Consider the following 19,089-nt stretch of genomic DNA (forward strand, 5'->3'; position numbering starts at 1 on the left):
TAGTACATTATCTCTGGTATCCTTCCACTTCAGGCCCGAAGAGAAACATGGGCTGGGAAGGAAAAAGGAGTCCTGTAGAGAGGACTCCTTCACCCATGGAACACCATCAGCCTGGGTAACTGCTGGGAAGGAGTCTTTGAGTACAGATCTTGACCTCACTTTCCTCACTCATTCAGAAGTGTCCCAATCAGTAACCAGAAGACAAAAGAGCCCACTGATATAGTCCATTTACCTCAGACTCCCGAGGCAGAGAGCAAGGTAGAAAAATGTGGAGAGTGAATCTCACAGGGGCAAAAGAACTCTAATAATGGGTGTACATGACAGAATGAAAACCAGTGAGTATAAAATCTAGTGCTAAGTCTTTCCAGCAAAGGAATGGGAGCTGGGGAAGAGGATTTGGGCCATAAAAACCTTCTTTGGGAAGATCGAGGACCTTTGGAATTGGCTGGCCAGGGGCAGGATATGGAGAAATGGGGAGTAGTAGCCCTTTAACAGGCCTGTCAATTGGCTAAAGATTCTTAGTACAACCGATGCACCAGAAAAAAAAAAAAGATTAGTCTTGAATCTAGCATACATTATTAGTCCTAACAACAATGATGTACTGATTATATCATTGCTATTTACTTTCAGGATTGTACCTGTCCAACTGCGTTCTCTGGCCTTGGGTGTATGCTATGTGGTTTTGAGAATATTTGGTATGGATTTTTGGCAACCTCTTATTACATCAAAATGGTTTTTTTTTTTTTGATATGTGTATATGTCTACATGTGTATTTAGTATTACAAATAAATAATAGTAAATGACACAAAGAGAGTGAAAGGGGGAACTGCTCTGCAAAATTTCGGAGACAATGTAAAGAGGGAATACCTAATGCAAAGCTCATTCTAATTATCAAATTATCAAATAAAATATGCATATTATATTTGATCAGAAGAGACAACAAATTTGATTTGAAATATAGTAATTATCTCATATGAGTGGCTTGGTAGGCTCATACAAAACATTTGTAATACTTTACATTGCTTATGTGCTTCAGAAGTCACTAACCTAGACTAACATCTTTAAATGTTTTCATCACCAAAGACACTGAATCTAATGTTTTCAAAGATTTATTTGTTTCTAAGAACAAATAAATGTTGGAGGGTAATGTACTATTTTCTTTGATTTTCTTAAATAGCAAAAACTAGATTTCACATGCACATTATGACCATTTTAGAGCCCCTGATTTACTAAGTTCATGGATTAAAGACTGAATGGCATACAATCAAAATATGTAGAAAAATCTAAGTGTGACTCTGATAGGGATCAGAGACATCATTCTATAGCTAGATCTACATGAGTGATTAATATTAGCTTTTTTAGCTGGGAAAAATTAGATAATGTTTTTGTTTTGGACAATGATTAACTAGATAAGAGATTTGTAATGGAAGAGGTAGCATAGGAAACAGTTGGTACGCAGGAAGTTTACTGCATCGGAAAGGGAGCCAGTGAAGTTGATGTGTTTTTGAATGGGAGAGAGAGAATAAGATGATATTAAATATTATAGACATAAACTGTCTACAGATATTTTAGGGTTTTTCTGCCAGGTAATTTTAAGCAAATGATAGATATTATTTGATTTACATTTAAAAGATAACCTTGGCTAGGCATAGTGCTCACATTTGTAATTCCAGCACTTTGGGAGGCTGAGGAGGGAGGATGGCTTGAGGCCAGGAGCTGGAGACCAGCCTCGGCAATATAATAAGGCTCTGTCTCTAAAAAAATAATAATAATTTTTAAAAATAAAAAGTAAAAGGTAACTCTGTTGATAGAAGAAAAAATACAGGAGATAAATGTGGAAGAAAAGAAAAGGGAGGCTTTTGTTGAAGGCTAACAGTTACATTAAAGTAGATTCTAGGGTTTGTAGTACAAATAGAGAAAACAACATATCCAAAGCATGTTTGGAGTTAATGTTACAAGGACGTATGATGGATTGAAAGAAGATGGTAAAAAATGGAAAAAATGAATAGTAGTCAATTTTTTTTAACCTTGAACAATTGAAAAAAGAGTACTATCACTCACCAAGAAGAGTGAATCTAGATAATGCACATTAGCAAGAATCGAGAGTCATTTAGGCAAGAAGGTCCTGATATTTGCTTAAGAAAGATGATCCACCATCAGAGTTTTTAGTTCTGAGAATCTGGGTCTGGTGTGTTTGGGGGCAACTCCGTGTGTGTGTGTGTGTGTGTGTGTGTGTGTGTGACTGTTCACTCACTTTTGGCTGAAAGTAACATTGTTGCTGTGAAGGTTTTGTCTGAGACTATGTAGAGGTTTCCCTCAGGCAGCACAGCTGGTCCTCTGGATCTGAGGTCGTCTGAATCTGGGGCTACTATAAACAGGCCAGTGTATTTGCATTTTCAGTTATTTTTCTCAATGTCTTGGTAAATAACAGATATACATTTGCAAAGTCATTTTTCAGTCGTTGAAAATTTCACAATTAGAGATATTTGAAGACATATTAACTTCACAAAATCAGTATTTGGTATCTCTGTTTTAAGTACTTTCTCCTAAGTTTTTCACATAAAAGTCATTAAAAATATTGAGATGTCATTTAAATATCAACATGTACAACATTCTAAACAGATGCAAAACTACTAATTGTATCATACCTATAGGGATATTGATTGTTTTTGAAAACTCACATTGTTTCCAGTGCTTAACAATCTTATCTATAAATAAATTATTAGATAATTTTAAGTGATATGTTTTCAATGATGATTCATCATTCATATATATTATGTGTGTGTACATTACATATTTAAGAGAAAATAATTTGGATCCTGACCTATAGTGTTTTCACAAAGAATTTACAATCATTGCATTTTTCATAGGGACTATTCCTGGACCATCAATCTTTAAAATGTCAGGAGAAAATTCTTGTGTTTTCCGGGATGTTAATGAATGTGGACACACAGGACGTTGTTGGATATATAACAAGACAAAAATGGCTTACCTATTGGTTGGAATATGTAAGTGATACTTATTAAAGAAATATAGAGAAATAAAATTATTTTTAAAACTTATGGTGGTTAATAGTAATGTAGAATTATAATTATAAACCATGAATTAAATAAGTACTTTTATGAGTAAAGGAGGCTTAGCCTGCACAATAGAGACCACATCTCTACAAATGAAATTTTAAAAAATAAAAAAATAGCCGAGTATGGTGTCACATACTTGCCCCAGCTATTCAGAAGACTGAGGTGGGAGGCTCTCTTGAGCGGGAGGGGTTGAGGCTACAGTGAGTCATCATTGTGCCAGCCTGCATGACAGAGTGAGACTCTCTCAAAAACAAAAGAAAAAACCAAAAATAAAAAAAGGTTTACCTAGTTATATAGTAAATATTTTAGAAACTAAAATACCGTAGAATTTATGTATTTGAGTCAGTGAGTCAAATACATAATAGTTTCCAAATAAAGAATGACAATTAGCAGAATTTTAGTTTGGGAAATAATTTTGCCCATATACATATACAAAAAAAATTTCTTGACCTTGTAACCCTTTCTACCTCCGTAGTAAAAGATTGGATAAATTTGAAGAAAATTTTTGCACCATTAGAGAACATCAAGCTACTCTTATTTCAGTTAAATCTATACTTCATATTTTCTCTTTTGTTCAATGATATAACAGTGCCTAGAACACAGTAACCTTTCAGTATTTGTTGAATAAATAAGAGATATAGGGACTCGAGATGCCATGGTGGTATGAGATGTAACCAAAGTGTTGGGAAAGTCTAGATATGTTTTTATTACTTTGGAAAACTTATCAAATCTTCCTGAATCATAATTTATTCATCTGTTAAATGAAGATATTGTACTGCCTATTTTCTGAAGTCTTAATCAGAGTAAACATTAAATGATTCTATTGTATATTATGTTTTGTGTGATATATACTTTAAAGTGTATATGTTTTGTGGTTTCACTGAGAAGATTCAATAAATCAAAAAAAAACCACACATAATGATAGAGTCTAATATTTTAAAGCAACAAATATCTGTTTGATAAAAGTATAGAGCAATGCTTTCTAATTCCGAAGTCAAGTATTCAGCAAGCTTGACCTACATTGAAAACTGAGTAAAATAAAAAAAAAAAAATCAAAAAGTAAAAATGACACTTGAGAAGTCAAAATTAACTTGCTAGTGGCAATTCAATAAAAATAGGAAATGTTCTTAAGGAAGTCTTAAAACTTTGCTGAGACTTTAAATTTTTATTTTAGATATAATTGTAACATGGTTACCTGTTTTCAAACACAGTATGTACTTGACAAAGTTGGTGAGCTAGAAGAGATTCCAGTAGGGAGCTGTTGAAAGTTGATACGAATAATGAAAAACATAAATAATCATAGTCAAACAGAAGAGGCAAAGATAGAAAACTGCAATATTATGCATGTGTGACAATTTAATATAAGCCAATATATTTTTAAATGTATTTCATTGGTTATATGACTCGGAATCACTTGGTGTTCTTATTAAAAATATACATTCTGAGGCCCTGAATTAGAATTCCAGGGATTGGAAGACATCAGCTAGACAGAGGAATAGGAGTTTTCAACACTTCTTCCCTCACAGAAACATTTATTTGAACATTCATGTGTGAAAATACCTTCAGAAGAGCTAGAGAAATCACGTTGAGAGAATACAGCACCTGGATGTAGTGGAGAAATAAGAAAAGACACATTGAAGAGGGTAGGCAGTATAATTTCACACGACCTGCATCACTCTTCTCCCAAGTCTGGCAGAACAGTGCAGAGAGAGACCCTCCATGTGAAGGAATGAACTCTAAGCAAGAACCTGATTTTGCCTTTGACTCAAAGCCTGTCTCAGTAAATACAGCTCTAGACTGACCTTCTTAACACCAGGCTCTAGGCAGACAACCTGTGGAAGAATCTCCAGGCCTGCTGCCACTACAGGCTGAGTCCCACAGCCCTGCACTTCAGGCTGGCATCCACAGACTATGTTCCCAGTCCTGTGTTGCACAAGACTGGAACCCAAAAGCCTTAGTTTCAGGCCAGCATCTGCAGCCCTAGGCACTGGGCTGGGTACTTGCAGCCTGAGGCACCAGGCTGATACTCACAGACCCAACTTCCAGGCCAGCCCTTGCAGTTACAGGTTCCAGACCTGTCCCCTGTGATCCCAGGCTCCAGAGTGGTCCCCATAGCCCTAGGTTCCAATGGACATAGGGTCCAGGCTCACTCCACTAGACCCTGATGCTATCCGGGCCCCTGCAGACCCATGCTTTAGAACCATCTCTGCAGATGTTGAGACTGGCCACCACAAACTCAGGGTCCCGGCCTGCTCTCATGGGCTCAGTCAAAAAGTCCATCTCAGTGGACCTTGGCACCAGGCTAGCCAAGGTGAACACAGGATCCAGGCCTATCACAGTGGATCCAGGCTTTAGGCCAGCTCCTGTAGACCAATGAATCAGGCCAGCCCATCTGCTGACCCAGGCACTGGGCCAGTCAAGTATGTAAGGACTGGAATAAATGTCTACTTCTTCAAAAGTGCAGATCCAAATGAATGCATGGGCACAAGGATTACAAATAATCAAGAAAACATGATACCACCAAAGGAATGAAATAAAACACCAGTAACTGATTCTAAAGAAATAGAGACTCACCAGGTATGGTATGTATTTGTAATTCTAGCTACTTGAGACGCTTGGCAGGCTGAGGAAGGAGGATCATTTGAGCCCAGGAATTCAGGGCCAGCCTAGGCAACATAGTCAGATACCATCTCAAAAAAAAAAAAAAAAAAAAAAAAAAAAAAGGAAAAAAGAAAAAGAAAGAAAGAAAGAAAAGAAAAACAGGAGAAAAATGGAGACTTATGAACTGCCTGACACATGATTCAAATTAGTTGTCTTGAAGCTCAGTAAGCTACACGAGTACACAGACAGCTAAACAAAATCAGAAAAATAAGAAAAATAATACACAAAATGAGAATCCAATAGAGATACAAGTCACAAAAAAGAAATAGCTAAATAACACAATAGTTGAACTGAAAAATTTTGTAAAGAACTTCAACTGCAGAGTAGATCAAGCAGAAGAAAGAATCAATGAGCTTGAAGGCAGGGCATTCAAAATTATCCAGTCAGAGGAGTAAAAATAAAGAAGAATATAAAACAGTGGAGAAAGCCTATTGGAATTTTGGAACACCGTGAAGCAAACCAATCAACGCATTATGAGAATCCCAGAAGGAACAGAGAACGGTAAAGGGGTGGAAAGCTTGTTTAAAGAAATAATAATAGAAAGTTTCCCAAATCTGGAGAGAGAAATGAATATCCAGATCCATGAAGCACAAGGAACACCAAATAGTTAAGATGTAAGGAAGTCTTCACTGAGACATTATAATCAAATTCACGAAAGTCAAAGACAAGAGAGAATTTTAAAAGCAGTAAGAGAAAAGCCATTCATCACATATAGGGGAACCTCTATAATACTAGGAGCAGAAATTTTGCAGGCCAAGAGACAGTAAAATGATATATTTAAAGTGCTGAAAGAAAGAAACTGCCAGCCAGGAATACTACACCTGAGAAGTCCATCCATCAGAAATAAAGAAAAAAGACTTTTCCAGAACAGTAAAAGCTGAGGGAATTCACCAGAGCTATACCTGATGTACAAGAAATGCTGAAGGGAGGATCTTAAGCCATGATGCTTGGGCCTGCTCCCACACTGTGGAGTGTACTTTCATTTTCAAAAAATCTCTGCTTTTTTGCTTAAAAAAAGAGAGAAATGCTAAAGGGAAGTCTTAATGTTGAATTGAAACGTTGTTAACTAACCACATGAAAACGTGAAAGTCTAAAACTCAGATGTAAAAGTAAATACATGGTCAAATACATAGTCAAATTTAGAATATTACTGTAATGGTGCTGATCAAGTCATTTTTAACTGTATTATACAACTCAAACAACAAAAGTATGAAAAAATAAACTATAGCTACAGTAATATGTTAAGTAAATGTGGGATGAAGATAAGTTAAAATCTAGAGTTTCCATATGCAATGGAAGTTAAGTGGTTATCTGCATAAAACAAATAGTTATACCTATAAAATATTTCATGTACGCCCTATGGTACCCAGAAATTATAACAAATAAGGAGTATCCGATCAAAATATAAAAAAGTTAAAAAGATTTTTAAAAGCATACCACCACTACAACAAAAATATTCAAACCACAAAGGAAGACAGCAAGGAAAAAAGAATGGAATGTAGGAAAATAAGTCAGAAAACAGTCAGAGAGCAATTTAAAAATGGCAGTTGTGAGTCCTTAACTATCAATAATTACTTTAAATGTAAATATGTTAAAATCTCTAATCAAACATTACTGACTGACTGAATGTAATGTTACACCTCAAGGAGCAAGGGAAATAAAAGAACAAACTAACACCAAAGTCAGCAGAAGAAAAGAAATAAAAAAATCAGAACAAATGTCAATGAAATAGAGATTAGAAAAATAATAGAAAAAAAAAAAACAACAAAATTGAGTTGGATTTTTGCTAAAATAAACTAAACTGGCAAGCCCTTAGCTAGATTAAGAAAAACAGAGAAAAGACTCAAATAAATAAAATTATAAATGAATATTGCAAGTTATGCAACAGAAATAAAAAGGATCATGAGACTGTTATAAAAAATTATACATCAAATTGGATGGCCTAGATAATATGAACGAATTCCTATAAACACAAAACTTCACAAAGACATAATCATGAATAAGTAGAAAATCTGACCAGACCAATAATGAACCAGGAGTTGAATTAGCAATCAAAATCAAGAAAAGCCTGGGAGTTGACGACTTCACTGGTGAATTCTGCTAAACATTTAAAGAAGAAATAATACTAACCTTTCTCAAACTTAAAAAAAAAAAAAAAACTGAAGAGAAACGAACACTCCTAAACTCATTTTATGAGACCAGAATTACCCTGATACCAAAGTTAGATGAAAACATTCCAAAGAAAATAAAATTAAGGGCCAATATCCCTGATGAACACAGATGTTGAAATACTCAAGAAAATACTAGCAAACTGAATTCAACAGTACATTTAAAAGGATCACATATTATGATCATGAGGGATTTATCCCTAAGGTGCAAGAATGGCTCAACATACACAAATCAGTTAATGTGATATGCCAAAATAAAATAAAGGATAAAAATAATACGATAATTTCAATAGCTGAAGGAAAAGTATTTGACAAAACTGAACATCATTTCGTAATAAAAATCCTTAAAAAATTAGATATAGAGGAATGTATCAACACAATAAAGCAAATATATTAGTTGCTCAGAACTAATATCGTGGTTGTGAAAAGCTGAAAGCTTTCTCTTTATGATCAGGAAAAAGACACAGATATCTATCGGCTCTATTCACCTTTGCATGAAATCACAAAAGACTTTCAATGGCCAATACAATCTTTGGCAAAATCAACAAAGCTGGAAGCATAACCCTATCTAATTTCAACATATACTACAAAGCTATAGTAATCAAAACAGCATGGTCCTGGCATAAAACAGACATAGGCCATTGAAACAGAATAGAGAACAAAGAAATAAGTTGCGAGTTTATAGACAGCTGATCTTTAATACATGTGCCAATAACACACAATGGGACAGTCTTTTCAATAAACGGCACAGGGAAAACAGGATAGCCACATGCAGAAGAATAAAATTGAACTCATGCTATATACAAAAATCAATTCAAAATGAATTAAAGCCTTAAGCATAATATACGTAACTATAAAACTACTAAAAGAAAGCATAGTGAAAAGGCAATTTTTTTATATGAACCCAAAAGCATAGGCAACAAAAGCAAAAATAGACAATAGGATTATATTAAATAAACAAAAAAGCTGCTTTTTGCACAGCAATGGAAACAATCAACATAGTAAAGAGATAACCTATGGAATAAGATAAATATTTGCAACCTATATATCTGATAAGGATATATAAGGAACTCAAACATCATTATTAAGTAAAGAAATAACCTGATTAGAAATATGAACAAAGAATCTGAAAGGATATTTCTTAAAGATGACATAAAAATGATCAACAAATATGTTTTTGAATGCTTAAATCACTAATCATCGGGAAAATGAAAGTGAAAATTACAGTGAGATATCACCTCACATCTGTTAGAATGTGTATTACCAAAAAAAACAAAAAACAAAAAACAAAGAGATAAACATTGGTGAAGATGTGGAAAAAAGGGAACCCTGTACACTGTTGATGGGAATGCAGAATAGTACAGCCATTACTGAAAATAGGTTCTCAAAAAATTAGAAATAGAACTACCACATGATCTAGCAATTTCACTACTGGGTGTATATCCAAAGGTAATGAAATCAATATGTTTAAGAGATATCTGCACTCCCATGTTTATTGCAGCATTACTCATGATAGTCAAGGTATGGAAATAACCTAGATGCTCATTGACAGATAAATAGATAATGGAAATATGAGATACATATGTACAATGGAATGCTATTCATCCTTAAAAAGAAAGAAAATTCTGTCTTTTGCAACAATATGGGTGAAACTACAGGACATCATGTTAAGCAAAACAAGCTAGGCATAGAAAAACAAAAATAGCATGCTCTCGCTTATACATGGAATCTAAAAAACATCGAACAGAGGCAGAGAATAGAATAGTTGTTGACAGGGGCTGGTGATGGGAATGGGAAATGAGAGATGTTGGTCAAAGGGTACAAAATTTCAGTTAGAAGTAACAAATTCTTGACATCTATTGTTCAATGTGGTGACTTGGGTTAATGTATTGTATACTTGAAAATTGCCAACGGAATAGAACTTAAATGTTCTCACCACAAAAAAATAAGCAAATAATATGATAAATATATTAACTACATTGATTTAATCATTTTACAGTGTATAGTCATCAAAAACTAGTGTTTTATACTATAAATATGTACCCTATTTATTTATTTGTCAATTAAACCATTATAAAGCTTAGGGAAAAAAGAATTCCATGGATTGGTGGTTGGCATGCTTACTCTAAATAAAGTACTCAGGTGATTTCAACCATAGTAAACTGCTGAAGATAGCTCTTAATATGTAAGAGGAGCTAGAGTTGTACTGTCCAATATGGAAGACATTTGCCACATATGGCTATTTAAATTTACATTTACATTAATTGAAATTCAATTCAATTAAAAATTTACTTCCGTAGTCACCGTAGGCAAATTTTACATCTTTAATGATCACATTTAGCTGGTGGCTACTCTACTGAATAGTGCAGATGTAGAAGACTGCCTTTATTGCTGAAGGTTCTATGCCTAGCACTACTCTAGAGCATGGGTTACTCAATAGTGATCTGTGAAATCTTAAGCACTAAGAATTAACTCCAGTATATTTGAAATGGAAAATTTGGGACACATATTTGTATGTTCAATGTTTTCCTCCTGGGGAAAAGGCTGTGACATTCATCAGATTCTCAAAATATTAATAAAAAATTTGTTGCATTAGTTTATGAGTTCTTTTTGTTGGCAAGGAAGTCTATCTGATCTTTCCTTTTTAAATCTAAAGTTTTAATTAGGATGACTTATCCAATGCCTTTACCTCAAACGAAGGATTCCATCAGCTCTAGTTCATTTGCAGTAGAGTAGATAAGCCTTTTGCAAACATTTTGTTTCTTAGTTTACCATTTTTACCCCTTCACATGGTTTGTCTCTTTGTTAGAATTTTTATTGAAATATAATATATACATATATAAGAAAGAGCATATATAAATGTATGACTCAACACATTTTTAAATAAATTGAACACACCTGTAATTAGCACCCATATCAGGGAACACAATGTATTAGAATTAATAAATTAATTCAGCAAAGTTACTAAATATATAATCGATGTACCAAATCAATTTTGTTTCCAAATACCAGATGCAACCAAATTAGAATACAATACAATAAATACAATAACACCAAAAAATCAAATACCAATAAAAAATTTATTTAAGTTGTACAAAACGTCTACACTGGCAACTACAAAATCAATTTGAGAAAAATTAAATAAAACCTAAATAAATGGAAAAAAGTTAACAGATAAGAACATTAATAAATGCCATTTGTCCTAAAATAATCTACAGTATGTGATCACGAATTAATCCCAAGAGATATTTTTGAAATTGACAAAATAACTAACATTCATGTGGGAAGTTAAAGGGTAAGAATTGTTATTAGAATATTGAAGTTGAAACAAAATTAAGGAATATGTGCTAACAGATATAAAAACCTATTATAGAGCTATGATAATTAATACAATGTGGTAATGGTGCAAGCATCAATACATTGATTAATGGAACAGAATAGAAAATTCAGAAACAAACCCACATATGCACACTCAACTAATTTAGGATGAAGGGGACACTGCAATGGTTAAACAAACAAAAAATGTTATTGGCCATTTTATTTATGCATATCTAATAAAATGTGTTTTGATCCTTATCTCACATCTTATACAAACATCAGTTCCAGACACACTGCATATCTAAATATGAAAGATAAAACAATAAAGCCTTTTGAGAAAAATGGGAGAATATTTTCATGCCCTTGAGTAGGAAGAACATAAACAGGATACATGAAGTAGTACCTAGAAAATAAATCAGACTGTAGTAAAATTAATAAATTATTACCAAAAAAAATAAAAAAATAAGATAAAAAATAACAATGTGGAATACAGGGAACTAAAGTGAAAAAGATTGACCAGAATAAATAAAGCACTCCCAAAAATCAATAAATAAAGGATAACCTTACAAAAAAACTGGATAAAAAGCTTGAAAAAATTCTTCACAAAAGTAGATACCAAATACCCCAAAACAATAGAATGGGCCAGGCGTGGTTGCTCATGCCTGTAATCTCAGCACTTTGGGAGGTCAAGGTGGGCAGATTTCTTGAGGTCATGCATTCAAGACCATCGTGGCTAACATAGTGAAACCCCATCTCTACTAAAAACACAAAAATTAGCTAGGCGTGGTGGCGGGCACCTGTAACCCCAGCTACTCAGGAGGCTGAGACAGGAGGATCGTTTGAACCCGGAGGCAGAGGTTGCAGTGAGCCAAGGTCATGCCACTGCACTCTGGCCTGGGTGACAAGCACAAAATTCCATCCCCAAAAAACTACAAACAAACGAACGAACAAAAACAACAATAGAATGGATAATATATTGTGGTAAATTCAACAATGGCATTCTATACAACGATGAAAATGAAAAGAGCTCAACTACATAAAATATGGATGAATCACACAAACATTATGCTGAATGAAAGAAACCAGACACAAATGAGTATGTAGGCACTGTATAATTCCACTTACATAATTTTGGCTTGCTATATAAATATATTCAAGAGCAAACAAAACTAAGTTTTATCAGTTAGTGACCTTGAGGGATGATGAGTAGGGTTGCTAGGGTGCTAATGATATTTCATTCATGATTCAGGTGATGGTCACACTGTTTGGTTTGTAAAAAATATATCAAATAACCAGGCAAGGTGGCTCATGCCTGTAATCCCAGCACTTTGGGAAGCCCAAGGTGGGCAGATAACTTGAGCTCACGAGTTTAAGACCAGCCTGGGCAATATGGCAAAACCCTGTCTGTACAAAAAATATGCAAAAATTAGCTGGATGTGGTGGCTCATGCCTATAGTCCCAGCTACTCGGAAAGCTGAGGTAAGAGACTCACTTGAGCCTGAGAGGTGGAGGTTGCAGTGAGCTGACATTATGCCCCTGCACTCCAGCCTGGGTGACAGAGTGAGATTGTTTCTATATTTATATCTATATCTATATCTATATCTATATCTATATCTATATCTATGCCTATATCTATAGGTATATATATCAAACAATACTCTTTTTATTTAAAAAATCTGAGGTATAATTAATACAATTAACATAGATTTTAGAAGTTCAACTTGATAGCTTTTGATAATTGAATACCCTTGTGGAAACAACACCCTAAACAAAATATGGAAATTTTTCCCATGACCTTTTCCAGTCATTTTCCCTCCTCTTCAGATAGACTTCAGATTTTTAAAAAAATGTTTTAGTTTTATTTGGTCTAGAAATTTACATAAGTAGAAGACTGTACTCTTTTTCATGTCTATCTTGCTTAATTTTATGCTCTTGGAAGATTCGTTAATGTTCTTTCTACAGCATTAGCTTGTGTTTTATAGAAATTGCTGAGTAATAAGCACTATTTCAATTTGTGAATATGCTATAGTTTATCCTTTCTCTTATTAATTAATACTTGGATTGTTTACAGTGTTTGGTTATTATAAATGAGGCTTCTGTGTATATATTTTTTTGAGACAATGTCTTGCTCTGTCACCCAGGCTGGAGTGCAGTGTCATGGGTCATTGTAACCTCGAACTAATGTGCTCAAGGAATCCTCCCACCTCAGTCTCCAGAGCAGCTAGAATTACAGGTCCATGCCACCATGCCTGGCTAATTTATTTACTTTTAATATAGAGGAAGTCTCACCGTGTTGTCCAGGCTGATCTTGAACTCCTGGCCTCAAGTGATCCTCCTGCTTCGCCTCCCAATGTTTTAGAATTACAGGTGCTAGCCACTGTGCCCAGCTCACATTTTTATACAAATGTTTTCATAGTCATATGTTTTTGTTTTTATTGGGTAAAAATCCCCAAAAGTGGAATTGGTGGATCACAGAAGTTGAAATTCATTGAAACTTCTCTTATGACCTATCAGATGCTCTGTCTCATGAATTATTCATATACACCTAGAAATGCATATTTGGCAGTTGTTTGGTATTGTCTTTTGATAATATCAATTAGCTCACTTTGTATTATTCAGATCATGTTCAGATTGTATCTTTGTATTTGTGTTCTATTACTGACTTGAGGGATGCTTAAATTTGCAATTTGGTTAATACATCCATTTCTATTTTTAATTTTCCCATTTTTTTCTTTAGACATTTTGAAGCCCTATTGTTTGGTGCACACACATAGGATTTTTTGTCTGTTTGATGAATTGTTATTTTTATTATTACTTAATGCCCATTTCTCCCCCTACATTAGTGATATTTTTCTTAAAATCTACCTTGTCTTTAATATGAATATGGTATGTGTGTATATGTGTATGTGTATGTGTACATGTATTCTTTCAGGTTCATCTAAATATGTGCCATTTCTGCAGATCTGCAATATTCTATCTAGTATAGGTACCTGAAGAACATCTTTTTTAGCATTTCTTTTATACAGGAGATGAATTATTTTACCTTTTTGTTTATTGAGACTGTATTTTGGCTATGTTTCCTTTTTGAAAGATATGTTTGCTTAATATGGAATCCTGTAACTCTTGGAACTTTAAAGATATTACATCACTTTCTGGTCTCCATTGTTTCTGGTGAGAAGTTAGCTATCATTTGTGATGTTGCTTTCCAACTTGTAATATGTCTTTTTATTTGGATTTTATTCAAGATTTTCTCTTTGATTATGTTCGACTCTTGTTAAATTGACTACAGTGGGCCTAAGTATGGTTTTCTGTGTATCGCTGCTTTTTTTCCCTATTTTGTGTATGCTGAGCTCCTTGGATCCATGGGTTGATGTCTTCTACATTTTTGGAAAGTATTTGGACATCACTATTCAAAATATTTATTTTATCTCATTTTTCCTACTCTCTCCTTCTGGGGCTCCATTTAATATATGTCTGATCACTTGATATTATTTCATGTATCTTGGATGCTCTGTTATCTTTCCTTTTTTATTTCTAGTTATTTTACGAAGTTCATTTTGTAGTTTCTAGTTCGATACTGAACATTTCTCATTTCTTCATGCACCCTATCAACCTTTTCCAGTAGATAAATAAACAGAAATATGTTTCACCATTATTATTATTATTTTAAAGTTTCCACCTGTTGATTCCAAGTGCTAGAACCTCTCTGAGTATGCTTTTATTGACTGCTTCCACTTTTAATGGGAAATAGTATTTCCTTGCTTTTTCATATGTTTTGCAACATATGATTGCATTCCAGGCCTTTTGTGTAATAGAATGATACAGACTGAAATAAATATTTACCTTCAGAAAGGGATATTTTCCTTCCGTTATTCTACCTAAGTGGAGGGTAAGTTATTAAATTTCTGACTCAACTGGTGACTAGTTTGCAGCTTTAGTTTGATTTGGTTCCCCACTGGCTTCAGAATTTCGAGGGGTAAGTGATTAGAACTTTGTCTTATAGTAGTGCTTTAGATGTGAACAATGGCAAAATTGTGTAGACCTACCTGTGCTTCACAACTAGGTTACATATCTTTGAGTGTTCTGACCTTCTTGGCTTTCGATATCCAGCATATGTCTTGCTATTTTTTTGAAACCTTTGCTGTCTTCAACTTCGTCGCTTCAGCTGTGTTAGAGCAGATGAATCTTTGTTCTTCAGCAGCATTTTTTGCCAGAGTAAAGGTTTGTATCTTAGCCCCTTGCCCCCATCCAATATAGAAAATAACCACAGAGAAAAAACTGTTGCAAAAGTCGGATCACCTCCAGTTAAGTTCTGCCCTGCCTTGGATGTTAATCTATCTCTTTCTCATTTCTTCATCAGCTCTATCAAGACTTTAAAAGGAGGATTTTAATCTAGCTTTTCCTATCATTTTCAGATAATTTGCCTGCTGCAACAATTCCCTTTTTCTTGGAAGCGTTACTGGGTTGTTGTTCAAAATTGCTCAATTTTTCTTCACAAGCTATACTCTCAAGAGAATAATTTACTATAATTATTTACTGTGTTATTTACTATGTTACAATTGTTTAATGTTACAACTATGTCAGATATAACTATCATTAAAAAATGGTATTTTTCCCCTTAAAATGTGTAAAATGTCATTGTTTCATTAAAAATGGCATAGAATCATTAATGTTTCCTTTTTATCTTGAAACCATTATGTCAGATAGTTGGTATTGTGGCTGTAAAATATTTTACTCTTAAGGAGGCCAAAGCGAGATGATCACTTGAGGCCAGGAGTTCAAGATCAGCCTGGGCAACCTAGCAAGATCCCATTTCTACAAAATAAAAAATTAGCCAGATGTGGTATCACCACCTGTAGTCTCAGCTACTCAGGAGGCTGAGGCCAGAGAATCCCTTGAGCCCAGCAGTTCAGGCTGCAGTAAGCTATGATAGTGGCACCCCTGCCTGAACAATAGAAGGAGGTCCTGTTTCAGGAAAAAGAAAAAAAGGCCAAGCGTGGTGGTGGCTCATGTCTGTAATCCCAGCACTTTGGGACTCGAAGGCAGGCAGATTGCCTGAGCTCAGGAGTTTGAGAGAGCACCCTGGGCAACATGGCAAAATCCCGTCTCTACAAAAGCTATAAAAATTAGAAAGGTGTGGTGGCACATGCTGAAGTGGGAGGATCGCTTGAGCCGGGAAGGTCAAGACTGCTGTAAGCCAGGATCGCACCACTGCACTCCAGCCTGGGTGACAGAGTAAGACCCTGTTTCAAAAGAAAAAAAAAAAGAATTAATTAAAAAAAAAATGGAAAAAAGTAAATATTGCATCCAATATTCAAGTATGTTTATATAATGCTTGGAATGTTGTAATGTATAAACCTTCTGCAACTTGAAACATGAAAATGATTTAAAAACCTACATAATTAACTCTTCTGTAATATTTGTTGTATTTCAGAGATGATGAATATTTCAAAAAGAGCAAAGCTGCATGAAATGACTTAGCTTTAGTTCCTATTGATAGTTAAGTTTTGAAAGTCAGAATTTACATTTTATGTTTCAGAATTAACACGTTCTATGTGGTAATAGCGCACCTTGCATTTGGGAAGGGGGTTTAAGAAATATGTCTAAGAAATCTAAAATATGTTATAAACATTTAAAAATCTCCTTTAAGTAACAATATAATTTTATGGCATTAATTACACTCTACAATTTGGGGATTTATACCTTTATAGGTGAAATATATTTAACTTTTCTTTGGTAAATAGCATTTTTGCCTACATTTTTGTTCTAAATACATGGACATATCTGATCATTGCATTTTTTTAATTTAGCTTTTCTCTGCAAACTTTGCACTATCATCTTCACTACTACTGCATTTTTTATATACAAACGTCGTGTAAATGAGAGCACTGACATCCCAAATATAACTGTGAAGAATCCAAAAGTTAAGAAAACAAGAAAAAACTGACTTGTAACTGGATCATCATCGTGTAAGAATTACGCATTGTCAATCTATCAATGAAATATTTTATTAATATTAATAAAATTTAAAATAATAGTAATGTAATTACATGTTTAACAAACAAATGTACTTCATATAATTCTATATATTTTATTATATTTTGAGTGCAAATATAATAATATAGCCTTTGTGTTTAAAATTTTTAAAAATATACAATACAAATTTAATACTTTCAATAAAAGATAATACTTTGATTGAAAGAGATTGAGTGAAAATAGGAAAATACACCTAGGTTAATTTTGACTGAAGTGATATCCCATTAGTTGTTGACTTTTGCTATTTAGAATTAATTAGGTTCCCTTTTTATTCTTAGTACTTTTGATTTGGGCTGTAGATATTTATTTCTCCATTTTTCTAAATAAAAGTATATTTGCCACTTAAGTTCATATGATTATAGTTGAAATTAAAGTTGTATTTATTTTCCAAAAAGGACTATTTTAAACCTTTTGAAAATTAACATTTTATTTATCTATGATTTGACATATAGCGGTTTCCTCAGAAAATTTCTTTGGTTAATTGACTAGTTTACAATAAATATTTTCATGCTTCTTTAATCTTAGTAAACATAAAATTCAATATACTTCTACTTAATTTGTTTTTACCTTTTTACATTTGCTTTTTTACCTTCACTTGAATTTTATTGATAAAGACTAACTGATAATCTGAGTTGAAACCCACTTTTGTGCTTACTTTTACATTTTGTTTTATAATTAATCATAATTATTTAATGTGAAGAAATATTTAAATGTAGAAAATGTGTCAGCTATTTATAGATTTTTTAAGCTCAAATGCATTTGTATAGAGATTTTTAAATAATTTTTATACATTATTGTACATCAATTGAAATTATATTTTCCAAATATTGTATACAAATCAGATTGTTGTGAAACAAAGTTCTCTACAATGTTTCTTTGTTCTCTTGGGAGAAGTGATAATAGCTGACAAAACTTCTCCTGTTATTAACATTAGTCGGTGTCCCTATGTAGATGGGTGGGCAATTCAGGGTCGTGGCTAGCGGAAGAAAATGTGAAGCAGGGAATATTCATATCCTACTTTACATTTTTATTTCCTGCTATACATTTTATTTCAACATGCATTTTAAAAGTCTATAAACTAGTCTTCATGTAAAACCCTGCTTGATTGCTTGACACTTCTCTGTTTGAACCAGCAGGATGCAGATCGTTTGAGGATCAGAGTGTGAAAATCAGTTTCTCTTTTAAAGATTCTCCAACATTTGTTTCTGTGCCCAACTTTCAGAAGAGGAAAATCACAAATGATGTTGACATAAGTAGCAAAAATGTATTTATGGTGATCTGCATTTTCATAATAAAGTGCCCTATTATGAAACATTTCTGATAAAGTTTTTAATGTATGTAGAATTTTTAGGGGTTACTGGGAGAATTAAAGTTTAATAATTTTAGATTATTTACATCTCTTCTTAATATTCTGCTGTCTAGAAATATCATGTTAAAAATTATACAACTAGGAAATAAAGTAAAATAATAACATTCAAAGCCACTTTGAACATGCTTGTAAGGTATGTTTGTAGGGAGGAGAGGTGTGTATAGATACATATTACCTGTTTATGCTTCTCTTGCTTTCTTTTTTTTCAGAAAATAGATCAGTGAAGGTATAATAAAAATTCTAGGTTAGGAAGTACTGTTAAAACTTTAAATTTAAATGTAGATTTTTGCTATAACAGGATACGTGTTTCTGTATCACAAACTAATTCATGGAGGACTGATAAACAGGGAAGTAATGTAAATATAGCTCAGAAGTTCTATTGGTTAATTCCAATTTAATACCTCTTTAAATAATCATGGGAAGTTTTTCACTATTCTAGAGAAGATCTTAACGATAA

At 33.5% G+C, this 19,089-nt stretch overlaps 1 protein-coding gene across 4 annotated transcripts in view; it reads left to right on the top strand.

Moving 5' to 3' along the window:
• The window catches only part of SLCO6A1 (solute carrier organic anion transporter family member 6A1), a 139,836-nt gene extending 121,083 nt beyond the window's left edge, over window positions 1-18,753 (top strand). For 2 of the 4 annotated variants that reach the window (XM_008014049.3, XM_037985279.2), the window contains 4 exons: window positions 631-695; window positions 2,871-3,008; window positions 17,038-17,196; window positions 18,400-18,753. In XM_008014049.3, coding sequence (XP_008012240.3) covers window positions 631-695; window positions 2,871-3,008; window positions 17,038-17,174 — 340 coding nt within the window. In that variant the 3' untranslated portion in view covers window positions 17,175-17,196; window positions 18,400-18,753. The remainder of the gene's footprint in view (window positions 1-630; window positions 696-2,870; window positions 3,009-17,037; window positions 17,197-18,399) is intronic. The other 2 variants (XM_037985276.2, XM_037985282.2) reach the window with 1 other exon arrangement.
• Window positions 18,754-19,089: the final 336 nt, after the last annotated feature.

The sequence above is a fragment of the Chlorocebus sabaeus genome, chromosome 23 (assembly GCF_047675955.1).
Source record: "Chlorocebus sabaeus isolate Y175 chromosome 23, mChlSab1.0.hap1, whole genome shotgun sequence".
NCBI classification, from domain to species: domain Eukaryota; kingdom Metazoa; phylum Chordata; class Mammalia; order Primates; family Cercopithecidae; genus Chlorocebus; species Chlorocebus sabaeus.